This window comes from Vicugna pacos, chromosome 4 (assembly GCF_048564905.1).
Source record: "Vicugna pacos chromosome 4, VicPac4, whole genome shotgun sequence".
In the NCBI taxonomy this organism is placed as follows: Eukaryota; Metazoa; Chordata; class Mammalia; order Artiodactyla; family Camelidae; genus Vicugna; species Vicugna pacos.
The window spans coordinates 6,664,292-6,681,032 of NC_132990.1; the positions used below are offsets into that span (position 1 = coordinate 6,664,292).

A 16,741-nucleotide genomic window follows, 5' to 3' on the forward strand; every position below is an offset into this window, starting at 1 on the left:
AATAAAATTAATTTTGATTATGACTTTTTTCCACTTGGATTTACATGTCACCTTCAACGTCAACCGCTGAAGCTCACGGTTACTTGATGAGTGTGTTTGTATCCTGAACACCAACCCACTTTGTTTCCAGATGTGTTAGAGCTACTAACCAATGGCCAGATGGCGGCAAAATGAGTGCATTTGAAGGCAACATAAGGAATTGTTAAAGTAATTATCAACAGACTTTCTGAGAGGACCTTAACACATGCTTTTAAAACTATGATTATGACAGATGTGACAGTGACAATTATAGTTTTAGTTGCTTTTGTTTCTTGAGAGCAGATACTCGAAGTGTCAAAATTCTGCATTTTCACGGCTCTTTTTTTGGTACATCTGGGGTAGCATGATGACACTAACCTTATGGACTTTTATGTTTTTTTCCCCCTCTTTTTTAATTTGGCTTTTTATTAAAGTTATGCATGGACAGAGTTGAAGGAGTCAGTTTTACATAGTTTAATCATTTACATAGTTCAAAGGAAAAGCTGTAGTTCCCTTCCCACCTGCTGTTTCCTGCAGTCAACTTTCAGGATGTTTTTGAAGTTAATCCCTGTATTTCTAAATGATATGTTTCCAGCGCCATGTCTTGATTTTTTCCTGCTTTCATTCTTTCTCTCTCTTTTTTTTTATATTATCGTCTTAAGATAGGCCACGCAATTTTCAGCCATTCTTCTTTTCCAATATTTCTCTTTTTAAGCTGCAAATTTCCCTCTAATTACTGTTTTGCTTGCATCACACAAGTTTTGATATTTAATGCTTTCACTCTTTGTTTTGAAGCCCTATTTCCATGATGATTTTTTTCCTTTGAGTCCTCGGTGATGTCAAAGTTTGCTTTTTAATTTCCAGTTTTTATTTATCTTTTAATTGATTTCTAGCATGTAGGCTGAGAGGACATAATCTGTATGATTATAATCTTTTGAAATTTTTGAGTCTTACGGCTTTTGAATATGGTCAACTTTTGTTTTTGCCTTTGTGTCCTGGAAGAGAACTCTTCTGCAGTTAAGCACAGCTGTATGTTCGCCTAATAGGACAAGATTATTAATTGTGCTGAGAAGTTCTTTTCTGTCTTTATGGATTTTTATTTCTATGCTGTCAGTTACTGAGAAAAGCATATTAAAAATTTCTCAACCATGATTGCAAATATGTTTGTTTTTGCAGGTTTGTCAGTTTTTGTTACATATTTTTGGAGGCTTTATCATTTATTGTACATAAATGTAAATTGACTTCTCTTTTTTATTAAGTGAACCTTTTATTGAAGTTAGTTTTTATCTCTATGGCTTTAAGGCGAAAAGGTTTTTAAAATAATATTAATGCAGTTACATTAATTTTAGTTACTTGCCTGGTATCTTTTTAAATCTCTTCATCAACTTTTTGGTATCCTTGGATGTTTATCTTTTAAACAGCATATAGCTGGACTTTAAAAACTCAAGTCTGAGTCTCTGCATTTAACTGCTGGAACATTTAGTTCACTTCCATGTAATTTTTCATATATTTGTATTTATATTTATGAGATCTTATTTTGTATTTTCATTTGTTTCATCTGTATATCTTTGTGTCTTTTTCTTGCCTTCATTTGGATTGTTTTTTATTTCATTTTTTTCACCTTTGTTTTAATCAACTATTCTATAAAGGATTTAATGCCCACCAGTAGAATAAAGGCTAAATCAGTTGCAGTCTATTTCCTTGGTAAAGTTTTCTGTAGACCAAAAAGATATCTAAAAGTATAAAAAGAGAAAAGACTGCTTGATCTGTTAGCAGCATCCGTTTTTCACGTGTCGTGCAGGACACTTTTCCTTCCTGGCTTTCATCTTGCAGCCCGGCTCTTCCTTCTCCATTTCCTTGTCTGTCTCCTGTTGTTTCATTTTCATCTCCTCAACCTCTTAGGACTGTTGTACCCCAAGGCACAGTCTTTTGTCCTCTTCTTTATTTCTTTCTGCTCATAATTTCCAGCCTTGTGGCTGGGAATAGAGTCTGTATGTGAGTGAGTGTCCAATTTATATCTTCTGCATAGAATTTTCTTCTGAATTCTAGACAAACATGCCCAGCTGCCTGCTTTACGTCCTTGTCTGCACATGACTAGCTCCAACTTAACATTCCAGAGCTAAACCCTGATGGGTTTCAGTTGTTCAGGCAGACACTTTGGTACCATCTCTGACTCCTGTCTGTAATTAATGGCATTTAACGTTGCCACCTACATCTCCTCCCCCTGGCATTCCCAATCCATGTTACTCCTTTCTCCCTCTTTTTGCTATAACTCTCTATCCTTCCAACATTCCATAAAATATATTTTTGGTCATGTTTATTACTTTTTGTATTGACGGTCCTTTCCCTTCCTTCTATAGTAGAATGTAAGCTGCAAAAGGGAAGAGTTGTGGGGTTTTTGTTTTGTTTGTTTTGTTTTGTTTTTAACTGCTGGATCTTACGTGCCTGAAACAGTGCTTGGCTTAAAACCAACAGTAAATATTTGTTGAATTGATGAATAACATTAGCTGTTGTGGTTCATTTAATAGGATTTTGTATGGTTTTAATACGTTTCTAAAATTTCCCAGATTTCTATTTTGTATAGGCATTATTCTTACAATAGAAAAAGCAAAATAGTGTAATGAATTTTGTGGTAATTAAACATTTTGTCTTTTATTAGCAAAATTAAAACATAACCTGTTTTTTCCATCTTTAAAATTTTCATATCTTAGAGTTCCGAATCAGCATGTAAAACGAGTATGTCTTAATTTTGTTAATACGTTTTTTTAATATACAATTTTGTTAATGTAAAAGATGAATCATATTCTTTTATTTTCAAAGGACTATGATTTAATCTCCAAAGAACCAAGGCCTTTTGTATTTGAGGGGAAAGTTCGTGGTCCTATTGTTGTTCCCACGGCAGAAGAGGAAGCATCTGGGAATTCAGGCAGTTTAAGAAAAGGGGTTGTAACGAAGGCGACCGTGTCTCCTAAAGGGGACGAGGATAACAAGAAACCTGCCTGTGTGGATCCGGCAAAAGAAGACATTAAAGAGAGTGACAGAACATTACCGCAGCAGCTAGGTGATCAAAACAGAACTGCCCTCTCTGTTCACAGCTTGAACAATGATATCGTGAAGGCCTTGGACCGAATTACCCTGCAGAGTGTTCCTTCTCAAACAGCCCCGGGCTTTGCCGCAGGAGTGAAGAAGGACTGCGGCCTCCCCGTCACCGTCCTGACATGCAATAAAGCCTGTCCGCACGTGGCTTCCTGTGGGAACGTCCTGTTTGAGGGAAGAACAGTGCAGCTCGGCAAGCTTTGCTGTACTGGCGTCGAACCCGAGGATGATGAAGACACCGAGTCGACTTCATCCGTGGAGCAGGCACCCGTCGACGTCCCTGACGGACCAACACTCCATGACTCGGACCTTTATATTGAGATTGTGAAAAGTACAAAGTCTGTCCCGGAATATTCCGAGGTGGCTTACCCTGATTATTTTGGTCACATTCCTCCTCCCTTCAGAGAGCCTATTCTGGAAAGGCCTTATGGTGTGCAAAGGTGAGTTGAAGGTCTCTTCCTTCTAAACAAGACCATTGTCAGAATGTGAGGCATACTTACGCTTTGGGTATTTAGGAAGAAAATTACTCTGAATTAAAGTTAGTCTGATTTTTTATCCTGCTTTGGAAAGTTTGCATGGTTTTGAAATGGTTCATATGAGTTTACTTTATATTCTCAGCTCATTACTTACTTGAGTGAAGCCAGCTTGATAAACCTGACCATTAGACAATTTAGAAATTTCCTATTTAGGTTGAATCTGAAAATATAAAACATTATTTAGTAATCTTTAAATAAATATTGCATAGGTAATAAGTATTGATTTAGTAATTTGATTATTATTTGAACTTGATTTAGATATATGACTTAAAAATAGCAATATGGGCAGTATTTTGTTGTAAAATTTAGAATTAGAAATATAACTGTAAAAATTTGGGATTCATAAAAACAGAACTAAACTTATTAAATCTTGCCAATTAATTTCAGAAATTACAAATATTATTAACTGTTGCCAACTAGTTAATATTTAGCATATAAGCACAGTTTTGGTGTGACTTGACTGTTTTCAGTGATTATGATTGAGAGTTTGTGATGCTGGCTTACTAGCACCTTAAAGCATTTATATATTCTTGTTATGAGTATGTATGTAATGATGAGGGAAGACATTACTGTGGGTATTTGATTCTCTTTAGACTGTGAGCTCCTTTAAGGCACAATTGAAACTTATTTATTTTTTGTGTTTAGCATGTAGTGTAATTAATCATTTTTACTTGGTGATGTAGTATATGTTTGGTGCTACCAGTTGACGCCCTGATCTGCAGGTATGGAATCGTGTGCAACACAGCACCAGAACAGGGGTCTTTCTCTGCTGGGAGATGTGTGTGGGCCTGGATCTGGGCCTGGGCATCCGCTGGTTGTATCCCAGACTGCGTCATCCAGAGGCAGCCGGCGTCTGGAGGGCCGGAATGGTCCTCAGAAGGCGCGAGTGGAGCTCCAGCCCAGAGGAAATGCTCTGCAAATTGGGAACTTCCATATGGTTCTCTATCCCCAGTAGAAAGGATATAGGGGCCTGGGAAGCAGGAGGTGGAAACAGAAGCAGTCCTGCTGACTGCAGCTCACAGGGTGCCACTGGGGAGCACTGTGCTTCTGTCCCTGCACCTCTGAGCTCTGCAGGGTTAGCAGTCCTGGTCCCAGAGTGGGTGCAGCCTTTCCACAGGGAATATAGCAAGGGTACAACTTAACTGCAAGCTCTGGTTGCCAATAGTTCACTTTAGACTCTTGTGTGTAGGACCAGCAGATTGGAATAGACTCTACCATCTTGATCCAGATCAGCTAGAGGAGGTGGGATTGCTTCTTACACAGTGACAACAGACTGAATATGAGTGGTGCTCAAGTGACCGCAAGTTTTAAGTGTGAGTGGACATATCACGGCCACCCTGGAATGAGGATGATATGATTGCCAGGGGCTCAGATCCCTAAGGAATGTTTGGGTCACTTAATCAGATCAGCTGCCAAGTCCTGCAGAGGTGATAGGTGAGAGTGAGGGGGATTTAGATAGATACCGGAGGATGGAGATGGTCACTGAGTGTTGGGATATGTGTTTTAAAGGTAGGTGTGTTGGTGCAAGTTGAAGTGCAAAGGAGATGGAGCTCAAGGAAATGAAAACAGGAAACCCAGTGATTTACAACCTGGTTACCTGCGTCTGCTCCTGGAAAACGCAGTGAGAAAAATAGAGCTGGGCTCTGACACACTTTCGAAGGTTAAGTGATCCATGTTTCCTGGAAGTTTCAAAGATTTTTTTATCCCATTGATTTTCAAAACCTTGATAAAAATATTCTTTTGCCTTGTGATTTGTTGCAGCAGAAGTAAGTCATAAATTATGAAGTAAATCAAAACCCTTTGCTAGTCTCTTTTGCTGCATGGTTATATATTTTGTGTGATGGTGAGTGTTGCAAAGAACACTTTTGATCTTATTTGTCATAATTTCCATTTTCGTATCATATTTGTCAAAATTTCCATGAGTATCAGGTATTTGATGTGAGGCAAGAATATAACTCTATTTCAATGAAACAAAACAATGTGACTCCGTTTATTTAGATGTGTAGGACTTTCCCTGATAATGTTAATTGCTTTAGATATAATTACTGCAAAAATATATGCTTAAAATGTTTATGAGTCACATATCAGGCAGCAGTACTTTGATATTTGGAGGCTGTTACTCTTTTCCTCCTTATTTTATTTTATACACTCTGCAAATGTTTGTCAAGTGTTTATGTGGAGTTTGTGGTGGACAGTGTAGCCCCGATGCACAGAGGTGCATACGTCAAAGCTTCCTTTCTCCCTTTTTACCCATCATTTTTGATTAATGGGTATGAAACATCTTAGGATTATTTGGTCCTTCAGATGACATTAATTTGAAACTGGGAGAACACATGTATGTAGCGACGATACTTGGACAGTTGGATGTGACCTGATGAGAGTGGTGAGACGATGTGGTGTGGTGAGGCGTCTTGGCAGGTCAGGACACTCTGAAAAGCAAGGTGAAATGCTTGGGTTCTATAGACTTGGCTCTCCCACTGACTTTGTGTGTGTGTGTGTTTGAGCAAATAATGTTATTTGTCTCGATAGCAATTTTAACTAAAAGCAAGATTGCTGTTTTTCAGACCGTGGGTTGATGTCCATTAGTAGCCAGTATTAAAATAGAAAATAACCGTGTCACATGTAGCGCAGCTGAGTATTGTTTCATAAACCCTTTGTTGCAGCTGTGTGTGTGTGTGTGTGTGTGTGTGTGTGTGTGTGTGTGTGTAGGGTAGTGGTTTTTAAAATGTGTTTCTTGCAGGTCATGATCAAAAAAGTTTGATAGTCATTCATCTAGATCAGGGCTAGCAAGCTATGGCCCACATGTCAAATACAGCTCACTGCCTGTATGTTCAGCCCACAAGAATTTAAAAATTTTTTTTTATTGAACTGTAGTTGATTTACTGTGTTGTGTTAGTTTCATGTGTACAGCAGTGATTCAGTTATACATTAATTTTTCAGATTCTTTTCTATTATAGGTTGTTATAAGATACTGAATGTAGCTCCCTGTGCTATACAATGGGTCCTTGTTATTTATCTATTTTATATATGATAGTCTGTATATGTTAATCCCAAGATCATAATTTATCCCTGCCCCCTCCTTTGGTAACCATAGTTTGTTTTCTATGTCTGTGAGTCTATTTCTGGTTTGTAAGTTAAGTTCATTTGTATCATTTTTTTTTTAGATTCCACATAAGTGATATCATATGATATTTGTCTTTGTATGACTTACTTCATTTAATATGATGATCTCTAGGTTGATCAGTGTTGCTGCAAATGGTTTAATTTCATTCATTTTTATGGCTGTGTAATATTCCACTGTGTGTGTGTGTGTGTGTGTGTGTGTGTGTGTGTGTGTGTGTGTGTGTGTATACACACCACGTATTTTTTATTCATTCATTTGTTGATGGACATTTGGGTTCCTTCCATGTCTTGGCTATTGTAAATAATGCTGCTGTGAACATTACGGTGCATGTATGTTTTTGAATTAAGCTTCTCTCTGGTTATATGCCCAGGAGTGGGATTGCTGGATCATATGGCAACTCTATTTTTAGTTTTTTAAGCAACTTGTATGCTGTTCTCTACAATGGCCGCACCAATTTACATTCCCACAAATAGTGTAGGAAGGTTCCCTTTTCTCCACACCCTCTCTAGCATTTATTATTTGTAGACTTTTTAATGATAGCCACTCTGACTGGTGTGAGGTGATACCTCATAGTTCTGAGTTGCATTTCTCTAATAATTAGCAATACTGAGCATCTTTTCATGTGCTTATTGGCCATTTGCATGTCTTCTCTGGAGAAATGTCTGTTTAGGATTTCTGCCCAGTTTTTGATTGGCTTGTTTTTTTTTTTTTTTGATATTAAGTTGTATGAGCTGTTAGTATACTTTGGAAACTAATCTCTTGTTGGTCTCATCCTTTGCAAATATTTTCTCCCATTCTGTAGGTTGTCTTTTCATTTTGTTTATGGTTTCCTTTGCTGTGCAATAGCTTTTAAGTTTAATTAGGTCCCATTTGTTAATTTTTGCTTCTATTTCCATTAGTTTAGGAGATGGATCAAAAAATATTGTTATGATTTGTGTCAGAGAGGGTTCTGCTTATGTTTTCCTCTAGGAGTTTTAGAATATCTTGTCTTACATTTAGGTCTTTGATCCATTTTGCATTTATTTTTGTATATGGTGTTAGAGAATATTCTGATTTCACTCTTTTACAGGTAGCTGCCCAGTTTTCCCAGCACCATTTGTTGAAGAGACTGTCTTTTCTCCATTGTATATTTTTGCCTCCTTTGTCATAGATTAATTGACCATAAGTGTGTGGGTTTACTTCTGGGCTTTCTATCCTGTTCCATTAATCTGTGTGTCTGTTTTTGTGCCAGTACCATACTGTTTTGATGACTGTAGCTTTGTAGTGTTGTGTGAAGTCAGAGACTGTGATTCCCCCAGCTCCATTCTTCTTTCTCAAGATTATTTTGGCTATTCAGGGTCTTTTGTGTTTTCATACAAATTTTATATGTTTAAGTGGTTCAAAAAATCCAAAGAAAAATAATACTTTGTTACACATGGAAATTATATGAAATTTATATTTGTGTCCCTAAATAAAGTTTTGTTGGAACACAGGCAACACAGCCTATTTGTTTATGTATTACCTGTGGCTGTTTTTGTGCCACCGTGGTAGAGGTGAATGGTTGTGACAGGGACTATGTTGCCTGCAAAGCATAAAATATTTACTATCTGGCCCTTTATAGGAGAAGTTTGCTTACCCCTGTAGCTAGGTAGTCTGAAGGCTTTGTGGTTCTCTTTTTGTAATACGGTATCAAATATGAGCCAGGTAGTTGGTATTTCTAAAGTACTCAGAAATGCTTCTTTTTTAAAAAAAAATACATTGAGGATATTGATTCTACTTTGCCTATCTTAGTTGCCTAGTCTTATGTAACTAATTTTTTGAGTCAAATGATAAACATTTAAAAAATTATTTACCAACTTTTAGCTTAGTCCCTGTCTGAGTGCAGTATCATTGTAAATAAATGATGTCAAAATTAATGAGAATTTACTATTTTATTATTTTCAGAAAAAGGAAGCATTATATTGCTTAAAATTATTCAATGAGAATATCTTTTTGTCGTTTTGAATTTCTACTTTGTGATGATCTTTCTTATATGTAATCATTGATCTTTTTAAAGGAAAGTATAGTAAATGAGTAAAGCTTCATTAAAAATCTCTTCACTTCATTTGGAAGGGGAAGAAGTCTGTTATAAGGTTTATATCTTAATGTGGATAATGCCCAAACATTTAAAAAAATATTGTAAATACATACTGATGATTACTTGAAATCCTTATTTTTGGTTTACGTTGGATGAAAAATTAAAATGAAACTCATCTCTTAGTTTAAAGTATGCTTAGCATTTTTGTGCCTTTTTTTCTGTTTTCATATTTCATAAAATTAGAACATGAGAAAAAGTAGAAAGAAGAAAGATCACTCTTTACCACATTCTCCTGAGGTAACAATTATTTTTAGCATTTTGGTTTTCTTCCTCTTGTTTTTCTGTATGTTTTAGAAAAATTGCCTACCTGTATTTTATAATAATTCACATTTTATTATAAAATATAATCCATGTGACCTTGTTTTAAAAAACATTTCATGTATTTTACCGAAATACTTTCAGCAAAATAAGATGAAAAAATGGCAAAGAAATGTGGTGACTTAACTACAGATATATGTGCAACTTCATTCAAAATAAGAGAAATGCAAGTTAAAATGTACTGAGATATCATTTCCCAGTTAACAAATTGGCTAAAATGTGGTAATTTGACAGCACATTCTATTGATGAGGCTATAGAGAAACAGGACCTCATGTGTATACACTGATGGTGGGATTGTCAATTGATAATACCTCTTGTGGAGGGCAATCTGACAGGGTCTATCAAAATTAAATTCCTTTGACACATTAATCCCATATCAGGGAATTTATGACATATATATAAAATATATATGTACATACACACATGTAATTTGCACATCTATTCAGAATTTTTATTGCAGCATTGCTTTGAGATTGGAAACAACTCAAATGTCCATCAGTCAGAGACTAGGTACATTATGGTATATCCATCCTGTCTATGAATTCTGTGCAATTATTAAAAAACAAAAACATCTGTACAGTGATGGAAAGAGCTGTAAGATGTATTATTAATAAAATAAGGTGCTTGTGCAGGGAAAGTAATAGAAGTAGTTAACTGGGTGAATAGAGGATATGGGTTGTGTTGAAAGTGAGATTTTTTTCATTTAATTCTTTTATGTAGTATTTGACTTTTGTACCACATCAATATATTACCTATTCAGAAATCTAAAATCAAAAAGTATATGAAGCAAAATAAGGCCAAAGCAAAATAAGGAGAGCAAAACCTTGGATGTCTTTATATCACGTATAGAATGGCTCTGGGGAAACATAAGTACCCCTGGAATGGAGGTAATAGTACAAGTATTAGCAGGAGCAATACTTTTTATTGAGTGTTTTTTATGGGCCAGACACGGAACTGAGTAATAAACACTTTATATGCAGTGCATATATGTGCATATATGTTTATGAAGCATGTCATTTAATGGTATAACAGCTCTATGAGGAAATTGCTGTCATTTTTCTTATTTTATGGAAGAGTATGCTGCAGCTTAGGATTCTTGAGTAACTTACCCCGGGTTACGCTGTTAGTAAATGGCAGAGCCAAGGGTCACCCTGGTCTAGGTCATGAGCCTGTCCTGTTAATCATTCCAATATCAGGATCGTATACATACGGTTATACCCTACTCAAGAAGAGTATCTTCCACGAATCCTCAGAGAACACTTAATGTAATGAACAGCATATCCCATAATATCCTTATAATAAAGTAAATACAGCAATGAGGTGTACTAAATTGTTTCTTATAATGTTACTCTGTGTTGGTTGAAACCTAACAAAAGCTCACTTTTGCTAGTGGCCACATATCCATGTGAACTTCTGAGTATTTACTGGGCTGAATGGGCCACACATTTTTCAGACCACCCTTTTATTTTCTTCTGAGCCAAGCCTTCCATGAATGTCGTAAGTTTGAGGTTATAGTCACTGAGGGTGCCTGGAAAATATTTATTGTTTTGTTTTGACTGGAGAGCCGTATATTTTAATAGGCAGCTGAGGTCCAGGAAGGAAGGATTGATGTCCTTTTATGAAAGTTGTGCTGTTTAACACGAATACATGTGTAAGTGAAAGACTGTATTTCCTCTTCTTAATGAGTGCCGAGGGCATGGCAAAGATTTCTCTCAAGTATGAATTTTAGGTCTAATCTAAGTCTAAAATAAATGGGCAAATGTCCCCTAAAGTACAGTATCCGAGGTTGAAAACCAGTGGCCTGTAGACCATATTCAACTTGCTCATGATTTTGACTTCACTTTCAGAGATTTTTTTGTTGTTTGTTTTGTTTTTGTTTCTTAACTGATTGCCAGCATTTAACATTTGAGAGATTCCGCATAGAAATCCAAGGTTTTGATGTTTCTTAAAAAATTGGTATGACAGCCTTAACCTGTTTCCTACTTGGCAACATTCGGTTTTTTTTTAGACAAAGCCTGTGTTCCCTGGTTTCCCGCAGCACCACCCAGTCAGCCCCATCAGTTACATCACCTGCCCGCCTTGTCGATATCTGGGCTTTTTTACCTTGTTTTTCATTACGGATCATTGCCGTAGAACTGGGCTGTTGTATCAGCTTTATAATACAATTTTCATTAAAAGTCTAAATATTAATTTTTTGCATGTTTGTGGTATATATCAGTCTTAATATTTAATAAATGATTTTGACACATGGCTGTATTTAGTCATTCTCTAGACTTGAACACTCGTGTTTTTTGGTGTGGTGTATCTTAGTATATGGAAGTGCCATCTCTTTCATTGTTGAAGATCTGGGTGAGAAAAATTTTGGATTTGTTTATTATTATAATTAATAGCTTTTTAAAAGTTTGTTTCTTTAGAAAGAATTTGACATTTCAGAGTTATGACACTGAACCTAAATCGAGGATTTATATCATAATCCTTTGATACTCGTTTTTTTCTTGTTAGAGTGCTTTGTCAGCGGTGAGTTATGTTTTTGTAGCATAAAAATTAAAAATAAATTATGCTTACCTGTATGACTACTAGATTAAGACTTTTAGAGTTGCACTTTCTAAATTTTTAGTATCCTTTTTCGTCTGTTTATCACGCCTTTTAATATTTTTCTGATGATTTTTTAATTCTTAGAATAGGTTTTTGGCTTATTGTGAACTTAGGTTTTTACTGTGGTATATTTTACAATATTTTTAGGTAGATATATTTTTAAATCATATGAGAGTTAATATTCTTTAATCACAAAGAAGTATCCTTGTGCAGGAGACCAGTTCAACGTCTGTCTGAAGTTAAGGAAGACTTTCAGTGCTTATTGTATTCCTGAGATTTTATTATAACCATTTTGGCAACTTTCTCACTTTGCTCTCTCAATACATCAGTAAACCACAGATCTAATCTGCATTACCACTCTTTAGCTGAAACGGACTTGAAATTTAAACCAGTTCAGATAATCAGCATCCTCTTTAAGAACAAGTGATGCTGTGAGAAGCAGCTGTATTTGAACATCAGGCGCCTTCCCGCTGTGGCCTCTGTGGCCGGTCTGCCCGAAGTTCCAGGTTTTATGATTCAGATCGTTCTGTCTCAGCTACAGTTTGGTGCCTCTTTTAGTGATTGTTGTCCTTCTTGGCGTAAATATCGATGGGGAAGGTTGTGGGTTGTGTGTGTGGCTCGTTCTAGGACAGTGACGGGCATTTTAGGAATTTTCCAGTTCGTTGGTGTTCATTTTGGTGGACTGGTTCAGGAGCGATCAGGCCTAGAGAATCCTAGAGATGCAGGGACCACCCTCCTGCACTCCTCTTCAACCACAGAAGAGAGAGAGGATTTGGCAGAATGTGCAAGCTGGTTGCCAGTTGCATTTTAGCTAAATTCCAGTGAGGGTGGGTTTTAAAAAAATCTCCTTCTTACATAATCTCTGGCTTTCCAGATCTTTATTGCTTCTAACAATTCTGCTATTATGTATACACCATTATTTGCCTAAACTAAGCACTGCAGAGTGGGCCAGCACCATTTCTGTATAGAAAGGCATAATAGACATTCAGCATTTTTTTTTAAACTATTGGACTTGTAGCTGTATTCTATGTGGTTATTTTCCAGAACTCAGAATTTTAAAATACTGATTTTTGTCTTGTTATGTATTGATAATTTTTTGTATGCAAAATATATAGAGGAATGATCATTTCTATTTTAAGACTTTTTCTTTTTATCAGTTTACACTGTTTTCTTATCTAACACTTCTTTTGGAAAAAGTGGTGCCTTGGCATGTAATAATGAATTTTGGTCAAACTTCTGTCTTATGATTTCAGGACAAAAATTGCTCAAGATATTGAGAGGCTAATACATCAGAGTGATATCATAGATCGAGTGGTATATGACTTAGATAATCCAAAGTAAGTCTGTTTTGTCTTTTGTTTTACTTTTATTGGTTTTATTTTTACTGTAAAATTTCAGTGTTTTTTTTTTAAATTAAAAAATGTAGTTAACTTCCCCCTAGCTTACCCCCACCATGTTTTTATCTTTTAGCAGGGATGTAATGGTAATGTAATAGTGAATCATATTTATTTACTTAAGTTGGATATATCACAAGCATTTGTTTGTCCCTTAGGAGGACTTTTTAGTGGGTTTAAATAAGGTAAAAGTCTGAGGTTTTGCTTTTTAAAAACTGAAATTACCTCCACTTAAGAGACTGGAGATTTCACAGGAATGCCGCAGTTTTGTCCTGTAATACTGAGCCTTCATTTTGTTAGGACAACAAATTACCACTGTCTTTGGAAGGAACGTGCTGGCCGGCTAACTCTCCACGGTCTGCACTTCTCTCTTTTCGTCTCTCACCACTTACAGTCGGCTTCAGTCTTTCAAGTTCTTACCTGACCTTTAAGCCTTTTGTTTTGTGATCCTTGATGTGTTAGTGTCGTTTACAAGTTAGGATGATCACCAACACCATCACGTTTTATGGTTTAAATATGAGTAAATGAATGAAAATTACAAATGATGAATGTACTACCATTTAGTCCTTTGTCTCCTGAAATGAGAAATTTAACCAACCCTCAAGTGGGATTTCCCTCTCCCCTAACATTCTAATATTTGTGAGAAATGTCACATTTTGCTGGTCATATTTGGAGGAAATAAAACATTTAAAAAAGATCTTTGTTAGAGAGTTAAGAGTCAAGCTGTATCAGAGCTAATGACTGAATTTGAAATAATAGTCTCAAGAATGAAAAACAAATCCACCTTAGTCATCATCACTTACTCACTTCAGTGTTTATAATTCTGTGTCATGTAGACCAGGCAGATGTGGTAAAAACAGAACCTCAGGAGCCCTGAGTGTAGCGTACCAGTGTATTTCTCACTGAGATGACTTTGGACAGAATCACTGAGCTTCTTGGGGTGTGCGTTTTCCCCTTTTAGAATGTAGGCTCCAGAAGAATGAGAACTTGAATTCCGTGAGGGAAACACACAAATAACTAAAACGGTATCTGGCATCTAGAATTTGCTCAGTAAACACTAAAGTAGTAATGAATATGTAAAAATGAGGGTAATACCACCTTTTTGGTGCTAATTAAAGAAGATAATAGGTAATGTAAGCTCTCTAAATTAAAAATAATACTTTCACTTGAGGACTGCATGGTTTATTAGAATTATTGTTACTCAATACAGGTCATATGTACTTTAAAAAATGTCTCATCTTTTCTGTAAGATTTTTAGTATTTAGAAATGACATTCAGGGAGGCAAAAATTTTTATGATTCACATTCACTGTAAATGTAGGAATAAATCTCTACTTGTAGTTATAATTTTTAGCCAGAGTTTGTATTTTGCTTATGTTGGTTTTGTTCTTTGGTTGAAAAATAATGAAGAGGGTGAGGTAGCAATAGTTAAGTGTATTTTTAATCTGTAGTATGGTTTGGTTTGTTTACTTTTTGTTCACCTGTTTAAATGCAATATATTTTATTATTCTTACCTTAAAATTTTATTCAGTTACACCATTCCAGAAGAAGGAGATATTTTGAAGTTTAACTCCAAATTTGAATCTGGGAATCTACGCAAAGTAATTCAAATTAGAAAGTAAGTCATTAAAAATTTTCTCCTTTTGTATGTATGCAGATATTTTCCTAATTTTCATCAGATTTCTTTATTTTCTGTTTTCAGAAATGAATACGACCTCATTCTGAACTCAGATATAAATAGCAATCACTACCATCAGTGGTTTTACTTTGAAGTCAGTGGAATGCGACCAAGCATTGCTTACAGGTTTAACATCATTAACTGTGAAAAGTCCAACAGTCAATTTAATTATGGTAAGACAATTTTCTCTCACAATTTAGTGGGCATGTAGGCATCATAGCTGCAGGATAGAAATTTAAAAGAAAAAAAAAACTATTTTTTTTTTTAAGTTTCAGTGTTCTTTTGTTTTCCCTAGTTCTTAAAATTCAGATATTTATGCAAGATTTGAAATAAACTAAGCTTTGCTTTGTTGGTGGAAAGTTACCCTTGGAAAGGCAAGCCCTTTAAAATGTAATGAGTGAGGTTTCCTTTTATTACTAGTTTGCTGAGAGTTTTTGTTATGAATGGGTGTTGAATTTTGACACATGCATTATCTGCATGAATTGGTCTGATCGTGTGATTTTTCTCCTTCAGCCTGTCGGTATGGTGTAGTCTATTGATTGAGTTTTGGATATTGAACCGACTTTATCTATGTAATAAACCCTACTTGATCATTGTGTATAATTGGGAATATTTTGTTAGAGTTTTTGTATTTATGTTCAGGAGGTATGTTGAGTTATATAGGGTTTTTTTGTGTTGTTTTTTGTGCTGTATCTGGTTTTGGCCTATGGTGGTGATACTGACCTCATAAAATGAGTTGAGGAAGTACTCCCTTCTCTTATTTTCTTGAAGAGCTTGTGTAGATTCGATGTTAATTCTTAAATGTTTGGTAGAATTCTCTAATGAAATCATCTGGGCCTGGAGATTTCTTATTTGGTAGTCTTTGAAATTAGGAATTAAATGTCTATAATAGCTTTAGGGCTATTCAGATTACTTATTTCACTTTGAGTGAGTTATGGTAGTTTGTGCTTTTTAGGAACTGATCCATTTCTTCTGAATTTTCAAATGTGTGTTTAAAGTTGTTTGTAGTGTCCCCTTTCTGCCTTTTTAATGATAGCCCCTGCTGCATTCCTGATGATAGTAATGTGTGTCTTGTCTGTCTTTTTCTTTGTCCGTCCTGCTAGAGGTTTGTCAGTTTTGTTGATGTTTTTAAAGAATTAACTTCTTTTGATTGTTTCATTGGTTTCCTCATGAGACGATTTTTAAAAACCCTGCTTTGTACCAGCAAAAATATTAAATTTATAGCTTCATTTAAGGCTTTGTACTCAGTACTTTAATAAATATAAAACTTACGGTTATTTGCCAAGGCATCAGGCCTTTACAGTCAAATGTTATACCAGTGGGAGATAATATAATTGTATAAACTTAATATCGGTCATTTAAAATTAAAATATCAAATTTTAAGTATTTTATCTGGTGATAAGAATTTTTGTGTAAAAGGAAATAATTTTTTTCTGTCATGCAAAAACCCCACTTTCACTGTGTGTTGAGGAGAAGCAGATGTATTGTGTATGACAAGTTACAGTTTCTCGGGGGTCTCAATCATTTGTTGTAAAGATTGAAAAGCTTTTAACAGCTAAGACATAAAATGCCATACGTATGTTTTAAATAAATGTTCTAAGTTGTTAAAAGCATGAATATGATGATTCTCTATAAGAGAGCATATCTGAAAACGGAAGCTTTCAAGAGTTGAAGAGGTTCCCAATTGTCATTATTTATACGGAAAATAGGAAATTGTATACTCTGGATAATTCCTTCACATATATGGGATAAAGCTTTAGTCAGATTCACTAATTTAATGTAATAATTATACGAAAATTAGGTTGCATAATATCTGATTTAGTTATAAACATTTTCTAAAGTTTTGAAAATGTTTTAAGTAATCTA

At 35.3% G+C, this 16,741-nt stretch overlaps 1 protein-coding gene across 2 annotated transcripts in view; it reads left to right on the forward strand.

Annotated features, from left to right (window-relative positions):
• AGTPBP1 (ATP/GTP binding carboxypeptidase 1) overlaps nt 1–16,741 on the forward strand; it is a 132,112-nt gene that overhangs the window by 71,551 nt on the left and 43,820 nt on the right. For both annotated transcript variants that reach the window (XM_072959195.1, XM_031676616.2), the window contains exons 14-17: nt 2,839–3,554; nt 13,058–13,141; nt 14,729–14,815; nt 14,900–15,048. In XM_072959195.1, the coding sequence (XP_072815296.1) occupies nt 2,839–3,554; nt 13,058–13,141; nt 14,729–14,815; nt 14,900–15,048 (1,036 nt within the window). The remainder of the gene's footprint in view (nt 1–2,838; nt 3,555–13,057; nt 13,142–14,728; nt 14,816–14,899; nt 15,049–16,741) is intronic.